General features: G+C 32.7%; 2 protein-coding genes across 3 annotated transcripts; both read right to left on the bottom strand.

The window, feature by feature from the left end:
* Nucleotides 1–5945: 5945 nt before the first annotated feature.
* Nucleotides 5946–15004, bottom strand: LOC145555818 (uncharacterized). 2 transcript variants are annotated; one of them, XM_081617540.1, is made up of 16 exons: nucleotides 14592–14984; nucleotides 14378–14503; nucleotides 11495–11554; nucleotides 11016–11129; nucleotides 10788–10875; nucleotides 9515–9660; nucleotides 9337–9438; nucleotides 9062–9133; nucleotides 8886–8985; nucleotides 8727–8809; nucleotides 8212–8289; nucleotides 8035–8133; nucleotides 7884–7934; nucleotides 7732–7788; nucleotides 7259–7300; nucleotides 5946–6334 (listed from the first exon to the last, which is right to left on the bottom strand). In XM_081617540.1, exons 1-16 carry the CDS (start codon nucleotides 14727–14729, stop codon nucleotides 6260–6262), a joined length of 1431 nt encoding a protein of 476 aa, XP_081473666.1. In that variant the 5' UTR covers nucleotides 14730–14984; the 3' UTR covers nucleotides 5946–6259. The 2 variants fall into 2 exon arrangements, 1 of the variants encoding a protein (XP_081473666.1); XR_014091565.1 differs by having other exon boundaries at nucleotides 6294–6334; nucleotides 7884–7921; nucleotides 14592–15004.
* A 960-nt stretch (nucleotides 15005–15964) lies between these two features.
* Nucleotides 15965–17540, bottom strand: LOC145555816 (putative xyloglucan endotransglucosylase/hydrolase protein 23). The gene is made up of 3 exons (XM_081617539.1): nucleotides 17180–17540; nucleotides 16878–17071; nucleotides 15965–16545 (listed from the first exon to the last, which is right to left on the bottom strand). The coding sequence occupies exons 1-3, from the start codon at nucleotides 17465–17467 to the stop codon at nucleotides 16143–16145; spliced, it is 885 nt and encodes a 294-aa protein (XP_081473665.1). The 5' UTR covers nucleotides 17468–17540; the 3' UTR covers nucleotides 15965–16142.
* Between the last annotated feature and the right edge of the window lie 1839 nt (nucleotides 17541–19379).

Genomic DNA, 19379 nt, shown 5'->3' with positions numbered 1-19379 from the left:
GACCAACTCCCAACCGGCTCATTTAGTCATTCACCCATCTCAATTTTTAATCTCAATATGCACCATCACAAAATTCTCGTTTAAAAAATTATATACTTTTGTTTTTTCAGCTATAAATAATTTATTCGGAATTTAAGATAGCAAGTGATTTATTAGTGACATTTGAATAGATTGATTGCAAACTGTTTTTAATTTGCCACCATTCTCTACACATTTGGAAAAATTTCTTATTTCATTACAAAACAATGTTTAATTTAAGTCTTGTTTTCTTCGGCTTATTTTCATTTCAATTCAGTTCAGTTCCTAATTTTCTTTTCACATAAAATATTCAGTTCAGTTTAGTAAATGAGAACAGACCCTTACTCTTCTTTTGATTTGGGTCACAATAATTGTTATTCCCAGTGGCGGATCTAGGGGTACACAAAGGTACAATTGTACCCCCATTCTGCAAAAAAAAAAAAAGGTAAGAAAAGAGACCTCTTGTATCAAATAGGCGTGGTCTCTTAGACTCTTAGTTATTCCCAGTGGCAGATCTAGGGGTTCACAGAGGTACAATTGTACCCCCATTCCACCAAATAAAAAAAATGGTAAGAAAAGAGACCTCTTGTATCAAATAGGTGGTCTCTTAGACTCTTAATTACTGTTATGTAGTTAGCCAAGGCAACAAATTAGGGCCTGTTCTGATTTACTGCACTGAACTGAACGGAATAGAGTTGAAATAAATATTTTATGAGAGAAGGAAATTAGGAGCTGAACTGAACTGCCTTTTTGGTGTTAACTTCAAAGAGACTGTCTATTTAAAAAACAGGCCTTTTAAGACTCTTAGGTGATGTTTTTGATTTTTCAACGGAAGATTAGTATTTTTCGATTAAAGAGACCTGTTGTTCTAAAAAAACAAGTCTCTTAGATAATCCTTTTTTTTTTTCAAAAAAAAAAGGATAATCTCTTTTTTTACCAAAAATATATTTACTTACTCAATAATAAGACTTATTGTCGGAAAATGGGGTGTATTGTACACAGAAATACTAATTCAAAGTATAATGATGTATGATTTAGGAAAAATTAATTGCAATCCACATATGAGTATTATTTTGTAAATTTATTAATTAATTTATTTATTTTATCAAACTTCACTTCGTACCCCATTCCCATAATCCTTGATCCGCCACTGGTTATTCCAATTGGTTAGTTCTTCACTTCTTTGTGAGTGCACACAATTTATTGATGTCATGATAATCCTAAAGGGTGGGCGTTGGTGGAAGTCTGGACCTGTGTTCTGGCAAAATCACCTTTTCGGACAGTTGTCCTTTTGTAGTAAGGTTGTTTTTAGTTTATTATTTATTTGCATTTATGTGTGTTTTCCTAGGTGTTTATTTTCCAACGATAGCTACCTTAACTTTTTGAATGAATAGTTGAATACTAAGATTCTCTTCAATGGTGAGACTCAAGTGAGTATTTTTAGAAAAGATGGAGTAATTTTTGCAATATATATCAATAAATTGGTATCTAAACTTAGCAACTCCGCTCCAAAAGAAAGTTGCTAAGTTTAGATAATCAACTTTGAGTCTCATTTGACAAATAGTATGGGGCCCTTGTCAATATTCTAATATATGTTGTAATTTATTTAAGTTTTACCTTTTTTTAAAATTTTTTTTTAATCTTATAATATTTGATACGTAGTATTTAAAATGAAATGGATTTAGTGGGCCATAAATTGTAAGTGACATTTGTATATTTTTAGAGAGTCTCACCATTGGGAAATTAGACTTTAAATGAGTTGCTAAATTGAGAAGTGGGTTGGGTATCACCATTGAAAGTAAAAAACAACTCATTTTATAATTCAATACTAAAACTTGAGTAAACCATCTCCAATGGTGAAACTCAAGTGAGTATTTTTAAGCAAGAACAATATATACCAATAGTTGGTATCTATCTAAACTTAGTAGTAACTCCAAAAGAAACTTGCTAAGTTTAGATACTCAATTTTGAGTCTCATTTGACAAAAAGTGTGAGCCCCTTGTCAATATTCTAATATATTTTGTAATTTATTTAAGTTTTAACTTTTTTTTTTAATCTTACAATATTTGATATTAAAAAAGTAATGGATTTGGTAAGCCATAATTTGAATGTGACTAAGTGACATTTGTATATTTTAGAGAGTCTCACCATTGAGAAATTAGACTTCACATGAGTTGTTAAATTGAGAAGTGGGTATGGTATCACCATTGGAGGTAAAAAAACAACTCATTTTGTATTTAATACTCAAACTTGAGTCTCACCATTGGAGATGGTCTATAATAGATGCATAATTTATTATATTAGCCTGAACAAATTTGATAAAGGATAGTGAATTTGATTAACTTTAATTTAGGACAAAGGGATCATTTCATCTCAACTTTGCAAACCTTTCTTGATCATCAAACACCTCAAATTATACTTAGCTTGTTTTTTATTTCAAAACTAACCTTTTAGACTCAAAACACTTTTAATCAAATACTCACCTTAAAGATTTGATTTAAGCTTTGCACCAAAAATAAAAAAGGATTTATTGATTTAAAGCAACCTGGGGGCGGTTGGGTTTGAAAAGCACATGAGGGTAGATTTGTTCATTAATGTCAAAATACGGGCATTACCTGATAAAACACAGGCGATGTTTAGTAGCCCCATTGTTAATAAATACTCCGTAATTTTGTAACATCAATTATTGTATACATACTTCGTATATGCGTGCCACACATATATGAAGCATATTAAACAAGAATGTCGCACAATTACATTTGTATCCTTATTGATATTACCCTATTACCGGTAAATAACTATCATTTAATTTGGTGGACTAGTGCTAATTTATGATTTTGATATTTAATATCAATTTTCAATATATACTTCGTAGCATATTTCATCTACGATACCACAGTTGCATGCATGCATGATAGATGATACATATATTTATACCATTTCAACGAAGAAAACATAACGAAAGAGCGAGTCAGCTATTAATTGGTGATCCATTATCACTAATTATTCCTTTTCAAACATAACTACTCCGTATAACTTTACGTATATATTGACCATCTCAGCTTTTTACAAGTATTTATTTAAAAATTCTACGTAAGAGTGCATGATTTATGCTACAAGTAGTCACGTATTAGCTGTTTTTGTATTATTTTCTAAAAACTAAGACATACTTATTCTGCATAATTTATTTTTGGACCTTTTGTGAAAAACTACCTTATACAAGTGATTTTTTGTGAAAAACTACCTTATTAAAAAAATGTTGTAAGAAACTACCTTTTAAAGAATAGATGTTGTAAGAAACTACCTTATAAAACAATTAAGGTTGTAATAAGCTACTTTTAAACGAATTATATGCATTGAAAAAAACACGTTTAATGACCCATTTTCAATCATTTTTTTCTCCTTTTTCCACCCAATTTCTCAATAGCCCCCTTATATAACCCCTAATTCCTCTTCTCTTTCATTGTTAAATTAAGCACATGGTAGCAACTTACAACATTTAGTTTTCATAAGGTAGTTTCTTACAACAATTTTTTTATAAGGTAGTTTTTCACAAAAATTTATAGATATAAGGTAGTTTTTCACAAAAAGTCCTTTATTTTTTTATTATCATAATTAATTATTAATAATAAGTTAGAAGTGACGACATTACTGGAATTGCACCTAAATTTGATAGATGGTCTTCCACTATTGTAGGCTTGTAGCAATAAAATTCTTTTGTAATTATTATTGCGAGTTAGGCAAACCCTTTAATAAAGGATTAAAGGGTAGTAAATTTGATTAACACCTCTTGCAAAAAGCTCTTCCAATCATCTTTTTCTTAATTAGTCTTTTGCATTGTACATAACCAACATTTCATTTAATCCTGAGAGTGAGGGATAGCTTAAGTGGTTAGAGCTTCCCTCTCGATTTCAGGAAATTTTGGGATCGATTCTCACCCCCGCCCTTGTGGCTCTCTAAACACCAAAAAAAAAAAAAAAACATTTCATTTAATCCTATGATCATAACATTCATAAGTCTCACCATACATTCTTATTAATAGAGGTTTGGACAAGCCAAATCGTTCATTTAATTTTACTTCCAAAGATCAAACTTCTTTCCTAAACATCCACATAGAAATAAAGTTTTTCATGGCCGGAATATGAAAGTCATAGGTTGATAGACTCATAGACATATAAAGTTTAAAGTGCGTGTTCAAAATAACTTCTTTTAGGTTATATTTTCTTTACTTTAACAGAGAAAATTTATTATTTAATTTAATATTATTAAAATCATACATGATCATACTATAACATAAGTAATCATACTTGAACAAACCATAATTTCTACTCAGTACTTAATAATAAAATTCCGCAATTAATTATAAAAATATGTTATCAAATTAAGATTTACACAGTAAGACTTTGAAATCTCTACATAATTTTTTTCCTCATGTATTAGTGTACAAACAGTCAAAATTTTATCAAGCTATCCCTAAATGAAAGAAATTTTATTTTGTGCAAAAATTGATCCAATAAACATATGGGTTTTTCAAGCTTTGGCTAACATAGTAAGATCAAGCAACCACTTTTTACTTTTTTTTTTTTTTCTTAATGTTATAATGTATGCAAAATCTAGCAAAGTACAAGTGCACCATGTTTTATAAATAACAATATCTTTGAAGATGAATTGATGAACTTTGCATAAAAAATTAATCAGAAAGTAGTCCATAAAAAAAGGATTATTGTACGGAGTAGATGAGTAGGTAAGGCAATATATTAAGAGGAATAATGAGTCAGCTAATAAGATAGAAATCATATAATTAGTGTTAAGTAATTAGTAAACATATGGTCCCATTCATAATCTCTGTGCTTAATGATGTGGATGGACCACCTTAATTAACAGTTTTAAATAGCTTTATTGCGTGTTTATTCATGCATTTGTATCTTCTTTATAACTGTTAGTCAATGCAACTTCTTACATGCCTTAATATATATTATGTCAATTTTCTTTCATTGAGAGAATATTTGTCTTACAATTGACGGCACATTGCCTTACGCCTTACAGTCCTATGCATAGAGTGACTATAATTTAATTTATGTACCCTAAGAGCTAAGTGACCCGCTACCAAAGGGATGGTTCATTTTCGGATAAGACTTGTTTGAATTGATTTTGAGTTTGGGGCTAGGTTCGAGTTATTTTGGAGATTATATTGCCAATTTATTTATTTTAATAAAATAATCATTATTAGAAAAATTGATTATCGGGTCAGTTTAATTCAAGTGGGGTTAGGCCATGTTAATTTAAATCTGGTTTATTGTATTGCGGGTATTGGTTGTGTAAAAGTCAGTTTTGCCGATTGTTTCAAAAAAAAAAAGAAAAAAAAAAAAAGAAAAAAAAAAGGTCAGTTTTGCCGATAATTCTTGGAGAGAGACTTTCATTTTTCAAGCGGCTTTGCTAAGCCTAGTTCAACTCGAAATCAATTAATTATCGGATTTATAGCTTAATAACAAGATAAGGACACTCGATTGATTGAAACCTCTTAGCTATCTTAGTAAGGAAGGAAGAGTAAGCCTTGCTTAAAACCCCTTTGCAAAAAGCCGCAATATTAGGGTCAACTATCACAGGATGGACCTTAAGATCAACTAAAGCCTACATGCCTCAGATTCTTTATGTCTCATTTCTTGTCAATCTTGATTTCCACACTACCAATATATGTGAAGGCAAAAATCACTTTAAATTCTGGATACATGTTTTAATTAAATTTGAGGAGAAATCCAAAGCTCTCACCCGCCCCTTATGTTCCAGTTAACCTTGAAATTAGGGGGTGGAGTTCATTGATGGTGGTGGGTGATGGGTTCGAGCATCGATCCAACATTCAATTGGAACTACGTTGTATTGGTGATAGAATAGCATTACTTCGTATTCGTATTATTTTGGAATGTAAAGAGCCACAAAGAGTAATGTTGTCTAAAAGATTCAATCCAATCACGAATAATTTTTATTTTACCAACATATGCTAGTGTCTAATCTCAGTTATCACACCCTCTCTAGTTCTATATCCCTTTTATTTCACAACAATCTGCATACAACTTCGAGGCCCATACATAATAGGTGGACAAGCCCAAACGCCCTCAGTTTTAACTTTTGTGCATTCTAGTTAGCATGCACATGACTTAGTCCTGGCTTAGAAATTAGAAGGCAGTTGCAGGCTTGTAGCACTAGCTGCATAAAGGGACAATGTTATAATAATATCTGCACCTTAAGCGCTCTGTCTGCTGGATGCTGCTAAATCCCCAATGCTTGTACCAGCAATGTAGCCCCCCGTCCACGCATTCTGCAAAAGTTGTTATTCAATCTATAAGCATACAAGCCTGCATCCAAGTAACTGACAGTGGTATACAGGGAGCCTAAACAGAACAGCGGAGTACTTGCTAGAACTATGGTAATTTCCCAATTGCATGAACATCAATCAGACGGCCTTGCAACAGTAACAAAAAGAAATCACAGAGTAAATTGTTGTAGATAAGTTAGAAGCAGACCTATGTTTCGGACCTCCAAGATGCAAAACAATTAGGCAAAAAGTTAAAGACAATTACCAGCTTATAGTGAAAACTGAAAAGAAGAAAATTAAAGATTCAACTAACACCTATGACTGTATTCTCTCTTCAATTTATATTTATATTGACTTATCAGAACTTGAATCAACTAATCTGAACTAATATATACGTATTTGAACTTATTTTCTCTAAACTTGTGTGTTTGAACTTAGACTTTAAAGTCTTTAAAATTAAGAGAAAGGAGATGCACGTGTCATTCCTACTTTTGTTACCAAAAACTTGTTAAAATTTAGATTATCTCACAAAGTGACAGATGAAAAGGAAAACAGTAGTTAATTTGGCTGAGGAAGTACTGCCTATTACTCAAATAAATGGAAACCAACATATAGGGAAATGTATAGGCATACATAACAAAGCTTAGAATAGGAGATTAGAAACAATGCATATTGCTAGAAACAAGAATTAATCACATGCTAAACAACTAACCAAGTCACTAACCGGCCCTATAAAGCAAATTTACAACTTTTATGAATATCAGAGACCAAGCTCCGGATAGTGACTTTGGCAAAATGATATTGACTTGCAGGTTTTATACTAGGAATTGTTTGCTTAGTCTTTATTAGGTTGACTTAGGGAGCATTATACTAAGAAATTTTCCACCAGAAATGAAAGAGAAAGCAAAAAAGAAGTAAGATGGATACCTGAAAATTAAATCCACCAGTTATCCCATCAACGTTCAATATCTGCAAAACATAAGAAATTTAGAACTCAAATACATCTGCCCCCGCCTTCAATGACCTCAAACCTCAACACACATTTCCACTTCTCTCAAAAAGATATTGACCAAAACAATGGGTTACTAAATTTGTTGTGGTGTAGTGGCCAAGAGTCTCCACACTTACAGGGTGAACACCTGCAAGATCTTCTCATGTCCTGAACAAAATTCAAGAACAAAGAAGGGAAGCACTCTTCTAGTATGAATGCAGCAATATCAAACAACATAGGCCAGATTTACTTCAAGAAGCTACTAGGGAAATAGAACCAACTACTGTAACTGCAAAATGCAAACATAGAATGCCTTTTAAAGTTCATGCCATAAGGCCCATATACAGAACTTCGGCTGTCATTATGGTATGCCTGAGAAAATTCATTACAAAGCAAGATTAGTGATTACCTCCCCTGCAAAAAATAAGTTGGAAAACTTTTTGCTCTCCATCGTCTTCAATGAAATCTTCAAAGGGGGATAGTGCAGGTTAAATTCAATATTAGAGAATAGAGATAGAAAGAAAATGACAGGGACGGAAATTAAGGGAGAAGTAAGAGTACCTCACTCAAGGGAATACCTCCAGCAGTGACAAATTCATCTTTAAATTGGCCCTTTAGCAAAAACCACGTCACAAATTTTGACACCCCATAAATATACAAAAACAGAACTAATAATATTTAAAGAGGGCGAAGCAGGAGGGGGTGCTCGTACCTTTCCTGTCACTTCAAATGGGCACTGTTTTAGTAGGGAGGTAATAGAAAGCAATGCATCACTAGAAATGGAAGCCCATAAGATATCTTCAACTAAACCCTAGATAGAATGAAGTAGTTTAACAAACAAAAGTTAAAAAATATGTAATAGTGGTAGAATAAAAGAACTACTGTCTACCTCACGTTTGAGCAAATATCTCCAAAATCTCTTGACAAGATTAAACTCTGAAGGGCTTGAATTGACCACTTTTTGCTTCTGAATATATCAACATTTCAACAGAACAATGACGTCATGCTCATAGAAATAGCAAAGTGTATATAACAAAGTGGTCAAATCACTCAATATTATGAGCCATCACAAGTAAACAATAATTAAGAATATTAAATTTGCCTGTATGCCAAATAAACACCACATTTGTAAGTGTCATCATGAAAGAGCTTTCTACAGCATTAGAGGAAATAGATTCATGACTACAGTCATGTTTTCTTTTACCTTAATAGCACCAAGTAGTATTTTATAGTCAAATTGAATGTTTTATTTCATTTCTAGGGCAAGTATATCATGTTCTGATGCTCCCTTCCTCCCTATCTTATTTTTGGGGTAGAAAGGGTACCTATGGCAGATCAGGAATCAAAATTACAACAACAGGAGATCCCTATCCTAATGAAGCTCTAAGAAGGAAAGTTAATTACTGCAAAATTCTTCTTCTGCTTTAAGAGGATTGACTTCACTTCTTCTTTATGAAGATCCGGTGCAAAGTCCAAGATAAGTGTCCCTAAATACATAAGATTATGTCAGACACAGATAATGTAGTCAGAGTGTGCAAACAGACTGTTCAAAGATATTATTACCTTTGTAATTTGAGCTGTATAGATCACGAGCTGACCAGGAAGACAACCGAAGAATTGCAGGACCACTGAGCCCCCAGTGAGTAACAAGCATTGGTCCAACCTACAATCAACAAGATGAGTTAATTTATATGTATTAAGAATATTGAAGGACATCACCATTATATAGTCATGCATGCCTGTGTAAGATGCGGTATATTTCGTCGGCTGTTATCCAGTTTCAATCTTGCTTTTACCTTGGAAAAAGCTACCTAAACATCCACAAGACAGACAGACAGACACAAGAGTGTTATTTAATTTGTAGAATATGTAGGGAAGGATTCGAACAAACATAATACAAAAAAGTGAGTGATGGTGACATATAAGTATATATCAGCATCACTAAAACAGGTTAAGTTATATGAGTAGCTGAAAACGGTTGTAAATCAAAAGGAGGACGGTGGAGATGTCATACTCCCGATAGTTCAGCCAAATTAGAGTCTTTGATCTTGAAAGTGAAGAGACTAGGGACAGGATCTATAATCGTATGGCCAAGCTGACCTGCAAGACCATAACCCTGTGAAAAATTGTAGTAACATTGCATAATTATAATATCAGGTTCATGAATAAAACAATCTCAAAGCTCAAACAACCTGCTTGCTACTTCCAGTGGCAATTAACAGATAATCAGTTTCAACAAGATCAGCGGTTGGAGAACTACGCATCACGATCCCGAGATCAAACTTCCCAGTAGCTTTGCTAGTTGCAGAAGTCACAGTTTTTCCTGTCTGCACCGACACTGCAAAGAGTGAAGCATTAAAACAATTTGCAATACAGCAAAAGCATTTACTGTTATGGAAAAACTCAAAGGGTGCACTTAGACTATGTAAGCAACATGAAGAATAGATGAAGGAAAGGACTGTTATTTTGTGAATCAGAGTATTCTGAAAGGATATGATACTTGCAATATTTTATCCAGGTTTTTCGGACACTCAACCTTAAGGAAAGGCAAAGAAGAAATAACCACTGAGGCACACACCTTAAGGTATCAAGAATGAACCTTCCCATTACACTTTTAGCTGAGAATCAAATATAATCAAATGCTAAATTACTGATAAAGTGATCGTCATTGTAGCCCAAATTGCCATCTCAAAATTCTAAAGCATTTCAAGTCTTCTGTATCAGCAAACGAATCATAAGTGACTTCTCGAATCTTAGTAATTCTACTACAATGCAACAAGAGTAATTTCATAGTTATTTAGTCAATTGACATCATTTAAGTTCTTTCTAGAGAATTGATCAATCAGAGTACATTTCACGTGAGAAAATAGTACTCCCTCTGTCTATCTTAAAGCTTCATTTCTCACAAAATTCTTGTCCCAACAAAACAAAATAAAAACACATTTTCATTTTTGTAGGGTCCAAAACCACTACTTTTTCTATACACTTTTAATCAACCAAACACCTCTAACCCCTTGTTTTTCTCAAGAAGGAAAGGCGATTCCATCCCACAATAAACTGTTCTCTATATCTTCATATTCAACGTTAATCAAGTATACCCTGCCACAACACCTCTCCTAGAAGTCTAAAACTATGCTCCTAGGAAAAAAAGGGCTTTTATTTAGGGACGATGGAGTAAAAAATGTGAGGTATCAGCATAAAATATTCTATAAATTCCCAATATACATGTAATTATGAGTAGGAGACGGGTAAAAATGCACTCTTTCTCCAACCATGCTATGAGAATCTGAGACAAGTCAGACAGATGTATAGAAATACAAACCACTGCTTTCTTAAATTTTTTTTTATACATGGTGCACCTACTCTTTAAACATATATCACTGCACCGTTTCAAAGTTCTTTACATAAAACTTCTAAGAAATCGATAAACAACAATATAATGGCATAAGGTAAATTGATAAATACCTCCAATTTTTCTTGCTTCAGTCATTAAGCAATCAATAATTGAAGTTGAGCTGTTACTGACCGGAAATACCCGACCATCACTTTCCGTCTGATGGTAATACAAATGTAAAAGATTTTAGCTCCGTACATATGCATAGAAAGACCACAGAATAGCAATACATTACTTTTGTGATAGAAGACAAAAAATATGAAGAAAGAATAATGAAGGGTTTAGAACATATAGATGACCTTGAGTTTGACTCCATGACTAGTAAACCAGGACATAGTATCAAGTGGACTATGCATGCTAAAGAAAGATCCCTTTAACTCTTTGTTTCCTCTAGGGTATTGTTCCGCCATAATCTGCAATAACAATTAATGATTTACAATGATGAATTGAAGCCAATAAAAATAATTTTAAGAAGTATATTAGCAAGAAGATTGAATGACCATTATTTTTCATAAACTACACATAATTATAATTATTGTTGATTTCTTGGTTGTTATAGTAGTAGTAGTAGTAATTCCAACGGTAATGCAAATGAATAAAATTCAAATAATGTTTCATAATTTTAGTACAAATTACATCTATCCTTTTGAAAGTGTGCAACTATGAAAGCATGGTGAGACACAACAAACTTTAAAAATATCATTATTTGATTGGGTGAAATCGTGGATGTTACCACAAGTAGGCTATCATAATGCCAAAGCTCTTATGCTGCACTTACCACATTGTCAGGGCAATGTCCATTGGTCACATTGCATCTACCTCCTCCAGATATTTTTACCTGCATCACGCGTAGATTACATAAGCCCAGAAAGAGATTGGATGTCACCAATTCACCACAGAAGAAATAAACAAAAAAAAAAAGATTGTAGAAAGATAATGATTGACAACTCCTCAGATAAAGGTAGCATTATATTCTCAATGAATTAATTCGAAATATCAATATTCAGAAAAGTAGTGATGAACACCAGCTATTAGCTTTTGGGGTAGTGTTTCACAAAAGCTACATGAAGATACGTAATCCCCAATTATAGCACCCTATAATTGGACAATGCAAGTGATCTAAATGGTTTGAGCCTGAAAAATAGACCGGAAGGGCGGAAGATTGCCTAAAACCCATCCATGATCAGAAAGAAAATAAGCTTACAACTTTAGCTAGCCCAAATACAATTAGGTCCACAAGCCTTCAATTAACATACAGCCAGAAATATTAAGCAAAAGGATAATTAAATTAAAAAAACAAGCAGCAGCCAGGCAACTAGCTCCAGTGCAAGCTCAAAGCGCTGGCAGGATCTACAGACTGCCTCCTCAAGGCAGTCAATGTAATGAAGCCTTTGTAGTGCTGTTTTAAGCTTATTTCAATGGCCAGATCATTTTCTCATTTAAACTTATTTACAGGGGTCAATCTACGGTCATGTGGCATGATTTCCAAAATGAAAAAGCTTTATGGTCTCATAGTAAACAAATCACTTCATAAATCAAATACTGTACTCAGAGTCTCAGACAATTTCAAGTTCCATTCAAAAGTTTGTGTTTTCACCCAAGGACTATAGGCAGGAAAGGTATAATTTATAAGGGTTATCTATATATTCAATATTTAAATCCAGGAGTAAATCCTTCTTTCATTTCTAACTGTTATTGAGCATCCTAAATTTCATGATGTAGGGTGTTTTTAATTTCATCCTTGTATTACTATGAAAATTTATTGTATATTGGCTTGTAAGGTTATTGCTTGAAGTTATGATATGTTGTCACCTTTATTGATACCCTGCAATTTGGATTACTTAACTCAAAGCATCACCATATATTAGTCATACGTGAGTTTGTATGGTTATTCATAGCCAATTTCACTTGTCTAATGATAATCGAGTAGAGGCCAATATGGAATTACGGCTCTTGGTCAAATCTATGCCTTAATTCTCGAATCCAAATTGGTTCAAGATCATATTTCTCTTAGATCAAGATGCTTTTTGGATTAAGTTCCACTTATTAGTCCCTTTAGTTGTCCCATTCACAGAATCCAACAATAGTTTAGAGGTCCTTTTAAGTACCTGTTAGCACCTCTACTTTTTCCCTATCGCATCCCTAATCAAGCAAGCTAATTTACAATTTCTAACATCGCCATTTCTATGCACGGTTACAATGGTAGGCTAGTTATTTTATCACTACACAACCTAAACTACTATTTAAGCTAATGTTTCGCAAAATCTACCATAAGCTAATGTTTCGCAAAATCTACCATAATTAGTTTCCAGGATATAAAATGGATTAAAATCCTACTTTGACAATTAACCTCTAAGGCTCCAACAGCTGACACTTTATCAACTAACAAGTATGAAAATAGCCAAGTGCTACAGAAACTACAACTAGTTATGCCAAATTACCCTTTAGACCACCAAAACTACTCAAGCAAATCAAGGAGACAATACCGGGTTTCTCAGAATGATTTCCTTAGAAATTGCTAAAATCAAAACTAATTCCCACTTTGCGTCGTTTTGAAAAATAGTTCTCGTAGTAATGTCCACGTAAGATCGGATATGATTTATTTATTTTTTTAAAAAATTTTGGTTCAATGAAGAACCACTAATGCCAAATTGCCAATAGCGGTTCTTAACATTGAACCGCAATCATCGTTAGTGGTTTTTAGTTAAGAACCACAATTACAGTTTGTGGTTCTACTCCATATTATGAACTAAATAAGCATTACTGACACATTTGACTATGGCATATTTGCACATTAAAACCGCAAATGCCAATTGCGGTTGTTTTACATGTTGCTTGCCCACATAAATTAAAAACAATAATGCTTCGTTTTGAAGGTTAAGCCGCAAATGACAATTGCAGTTTTATTATATATAAACCGCTATTGTCATTAGCAGTTTTACTGATTAAAAAATATTTTTAAAATTTTTACCAAGCCTACGTGGACAATATTTTGGGAAAAAGTTCTTAAACCAACGCAAAGAGGGAATTATTTTTATTTAAGAAATTTATAAAGAAATTGTTCGAACCCTCAAGAGCATGTAATCCATCCATTCCTACTTGTTCTTCTTAAAAAAAAATTTCCCAATTACAAAGCCCATCTTTAACTATTAATTGTTATATCTTAGTAAAATGTGATCAAAGTTGATGCAGGAATTACAGAATTAGTCTAAAGTCAAATTGTTACAAATATTCATATACTAAGTCCCTGTTCACTTCACCTTAAAATAAATAATATTAAGTAAAAATAATAAGTCCGTAAAATTCAGTTTTCTTAAAGAAGGATTATAATAGAAAATCAATAAAATAATTTCATTTCAGCAAAAATAATTTCAGTTTAGTAAAATTAATATAAGTTCAGTAAAAATAATTTAAGTTCAGCAAATATAATTTTGTTTCAGTAAAAATAATTTCAATTTAGTAAAAATAAGGTAAGTGAACGGGGTATAACTTACTAAGACATTATAATGCAAAAGGAATAAATTCCCTTAGAAATTCCAAATTAATTACTGTAAATCAAATCCCTTTGCAAACATGTATAGCATTCATACAAAACCCAGAAAGTTTATCAACAAAACAAGCTCATGCAAAAAAAAGGAAAGAGAGTTAAAAGTGGTGGTACCTTAGATAATGGCTGCCCTTTCTCAATGACAATAACATTGAGTTTGGGTGCGACAGTCTTTGCCCAAATTGCGCCATAAATTCCGGCAGCTCCACCACCCACCACCACCAACAATTCTTGATTACACTGCCCAAATTTGAAAAACATACACATAATAAAACAGGGATAAAATTGAAATTTGCGAAGGAGAGGAAAAGAGAGAGAAAGGTGATACCTTTGGATTGGGAAATTGGGCAAAGATTATTGGAAAATTTAATTTTCTGGAATTTTTGTTTGAATTATTGGTAAAGGGTACTGGAAAATTGCAGTTTCTATGAAGGAAGCTGGATTCAAGAGCTAAGGTTAAGGTCATGGGTATCTAGCTAGTTATGAATATGGAGTACTAGTTTACTGTAATTTCCCAATTATTCTGTAAGCATACAACAGTATACTGTATACAAGAGTACAAGACAACAAGATAAAATGGTGGAGAGGTGGGACTGTGGGAGATATAGAGAGAATTCAATTTTTTTTTTTTTTTTTTTTTTTTTGTGTTCTACCCAACTCACCCTTTAGACTAATTCAGATTCGAAGATTAGTTTTAAATGGTTAAATTTCAATCCTCTTTTGATTGTTGTTGCGGGGATCGAATATGAATTCTCTCTAGAGTCCCTACTAAGTGTAGTCCCAGTCTCAATCAATACTATACCAACAACCAATTGGTAGAATTCAGGTTTATTATAGAGCGATTTCGGTTTTTTTTTTTTTTTTCTTCCGATTTGGACTAGAGCTAGAGCTGTGAATTTAATTGGTCCATATTTGGGTTGGATTTAGACACTACTTCATAGTCTAGGCATAGGTCAATTTAACCTCCAAGTCAGATTTAGCCTTTAGGTATGAGTTGGATCAAATTCAGGGCAATTCTGTTAGGTCATTTATATTTTACGAAGTATACGGAGTAATGAACTTATTATAACATCATTCAATTTTGTACTTATATAGTCATATGAGATAATTTTTGTTTAAACTTACTCTATCTAAATTTATTTTATTTAAACTTATTTTAATTGTTTTTTTCCTTCTAATTCTGATTATTTAATTTGAGAATTGGCAAAAATTCTATATAATTTAGGTGAATTAGAGAGAGAGTGGGAGAAAAAAGTAAGTAATAGTTGGAGGAAAATTGTGTGGGAAAAAAAAAGGATATATATTTTATTTAGTTAAAGGTCATGTTTGGGTTAATATAGAAAAATTTTGGTCAACGATTGAAATCCAACTCAGGTGCCAATGTTCCATAATACAACAAAAAAATGTTCTACGAAATACTTCGTATAAGATAGTTTATTTTTTATTTCACAAAAAAGGTTATTTATAGGTTTTTTCATAATACTAATGATAATTTAGGGCATATGAACTTGTGTTATATATGGTGGTGAACACATCTTATCCTAATACTCTTATTTATAATCAATTTTTTTGTTTAAAAATAACACGATTAAGAGTTGTAGATAGTAAAATTGAAATACTTCATCTGTTTGTGTCACATCATAATGGAGAGAATAAGGATATTAAAGTGTAAGAAAATAAATCATCATCAGAAACAACCAGTTTGATGAAACCAAATATTTCTGCTTCTATTAATCATAATATAGTTTTACAATGCTATATTACAACTTAAAAATGGAACTTTCTAGCTTATAATACTTGCTACGTACAAATAAAATCGAATCAAAGAATATAATTAATTGAATGATATATAAGCTATTATATAGTTTTAAGCAGTAGTCTAAGAAGTTGTGGTACACTCCTTAGGAAGGCCTTGAGGAAACCTTTTCAAGTCAGTGCAGTAATTGTAAATCATGTAGTTCTTCTGCACCCATTTCATCCTAGCATGACTAGCGTTATCAAGCTCTTGTGTCAACCAAGCATTACCATTTGTCGCGGTGGTTGAACGCGTGCTGCAGCTTGATCTACCCCTTCCCATAACACAAGCATTGGCATTGAAGTTCCTGTATGATGCAGTGAATGGTGCTTTTGACCAATCTGCCTTCACCCTCCCGCCTTGTGTAGCCCAGTCATCTGCGTTCCATAAACTCGAATATAATCTCATGGGCTGCCTCTTTGGGAATGGAACTCCAATTGACTCAGAGTTCTTGAACTCTCTGATGGCTGTTCCGTCGACAGAGAATCTGTAAATGTGTAAACACCATCAGCTTTTTTTCCCCTCAGAAGTCTTATAATGATTATAAGGAGGTATGATTTTGTAAGAAAAAAAAAATATTTTCTTTGACAAAATTTATGTGTCTGATCTTAAATAGTATATGTGACTATTAATTTCTGTGTATGTAAACATCATCAGCATGTTTTTCCCTTAGAAGTTATTTACCGTACGTAATGATTATAAGATACGATTTTGTAAGAAATAAAATTTATTTTCCTAAACAAAATTTCTTTATCTAACCTTAAATTGTATATGTGACTATTAATTTTAGATGAAGGGAACATGAAAGGGCGGACTTACATGATTCTTCGGGGATTCCAGAGGATAGAATAAGTATGGAAATCAGCGGTAGGATCAAACCAAAGGTGAAATTGTTGTTCCCTTCCTCCTTTACCTTGGCTAAAGACATTGGTATGGAGAGTATAGGGTTGACCAGAGACATTTCCTAAGAACTCGAAGTCAATCTCATCATGAGTTGGTCCTTGTGATGATAACTGCATACCATATAACCAACCAAATTTAGTAAACTGATCATATAAACTAAAAACTTGGTTTTTGAGGCAATTGATCTTACAATAATGATAAAATATTATGAGACTTACGTAGTAAGCAGTGACAGTACCAGCAGAGTTACCAGGGACGAGTTTAAGCTGCATATCAATCTTACCGAATAAATACTCGTTTTTGGACTGAAATCCAGAACCAGAGGTTTTATCAAGTGAAAGAGTAAGTTGTTGGCCATTCCTAACAATCTTACCCCGACCATTACCCCAGGTTATGTCGAAGTCTCGGTGGAAGTTCCCAGCCGCCGAGACTACGACAAATGAAGAAGCAATGATCAAGAGTGTACACAACAAAAGACTAGTAACATGTGTTTTGGTAGCAGCCATTATGTGTTTTAGTAAATGAAAAAAAAGTGGACTAAGAAATGATTAGTGAAAATTGATATGTTACGTTCGAATGGCTGATACGTATATATAGGTAAGAAAAAGGAGGACGACGAAGGCGAAACAGCTGGTAGAAAGAAGGATTACAGAGGAAGGTCATGGTCTGAAGTTGTGGAGGATGAAGGTGAAACAGCTGCAAGTTTAGCTGGATGGATGTGTTAGTAGCATTAAAGCAGTGGGGCGTTATCTGCTTTTTTGTTTACGTAATATTCCTTCCATTTTTTTTTAATTTTTTTTTTTAAGTGTCTCATTTAACTTTTACACTATTTATGTACACTATTTTGACTAATATTGATACTTTGTAGATAAAATTAAACATAATTACGTAGTACGTGATACTAGTTAGAATCGTATCAATGTATAATTTTTAATTGTCATTTTTTTTTAAACTTATACTAATAATTAAAGATATTATTAGTCAAAGTTTTGTGTTGGCATTTATGTCGTCGGAAACAAAAGAGCTTTGAAGGGAGTATGGGAGGGTAGAATTTGTGGTTGTGGACCAACACCTACACGTTTAAAATTTGTTGCACACGCCTGGATCATTAAGGGTTTAAAAAAGGGTGTTCAAAACTTGTGATTCATAACCATATTGGCCAACTTGCCAGAGTATACATAGCTGAGAAATGAGGTAACTAGATTGCTTTATTTTTATAAATTAGTCGGCAGGGATGCTGTGTAGGATTTTGGATTGTAGTGGATTTATTTGGATAAGGAATTAGTCTCGTGATACATTACAAGTTACACAAGCTATTTGTCTAAGCTAGCTAGCTAGTTTCTATGTTTCTATAAGATGAACGATTTTAAAAGCTCACATTGAGTATTTGAGTTGGAAACTTAAGATATGTATTACTATACAAGTACACGTAACGATAAGTATATACTCTTTCCGTGTTTTAATAAGTATAACGGTTTGACTTTTTCCACTATTCATATAATATTTATTAACATATAAAAAACAAATGTTACATTATTGTATTGAATTCGTTATAATGTATACTTTCATAATATCAATTTTCCTATAATTTAATTAACATGATTAGATAAATTAATGGTCAAAGTCGTATCTTGACATGCGTGTTTAGTCAAACTGTAACAATTATTAAAACATGAAGGGAGTATATAACACTTGCACTTATTGCACTTTACTCTATCAATGAATTGGCAATAGAGGTGTCAATTTAGGTTTTTATTCAAGATTAGTTTGATTGTCATTTTAAATTTGAATCATGCTAACTTATTATGTTTATGCAAATTAAATTTTAAATTGAGTCACTCCAAATTACTAGTAGATCAGTTGATTAATCAATTATAGACAACTTTAATATAAATCCCATCCAAATAAAATTGAATCAAGTGACAACTTTATTAATCTCTAAAACAGATATGTTTGCTACTACGGAGTATAAAAGTTTCTTATTGGTGTCAATTTGTGGGGATGAATTACTTTACTTTGAATCAGCTATTAACAGAGGAGAATGGGTTGGCCAACGTATGGAAGCTACCAAACTTTAAAGTCTCAGCTTGTATAGTTATAATTTTTGATGAATTTGTTTTCTTGTATTTCGATTGAATTCAAAAGTTGTTTGATGAATGCGTATGGCAAAGTGGCGAGAAAATTGGAGGAGCGGAAAGATATACTTGTTTGGGGTCAGCATTCCTCAGCAATTTAGCCTAAAAGTTATCCAAGTAGATATTTACAAAAAAGGTACAACCGGTTGTATCATGAATGAGCTAAGTCGTGGTTATTATTATTGTTCTCTTAAGGACAATAGCAATAAGAGGTTTGTGAAGAGGTTTGTGGGAACAACTTAGAGGTTTGTGAACAGACCTCTTGTTGTGGGTTGAGGTTTGT

The sequence above is a fragment of the Chenopodium album genome, chromosome 8 (assembly GCF_948465745.1).
Source record: "Chenopodium album chromosome 8, dcCheAlbu1.1, whole genome shotgun sequence".
NCBI lineage: Eukaryota > Viridiplantae > Streptophyta > Magnoliopsida > Caryophyllales > Amaranthaceae > Chenopodium > Chenopodium album.
This window is presented reverse-complemented; position numbering and strand designations above follow the sequence as displayed.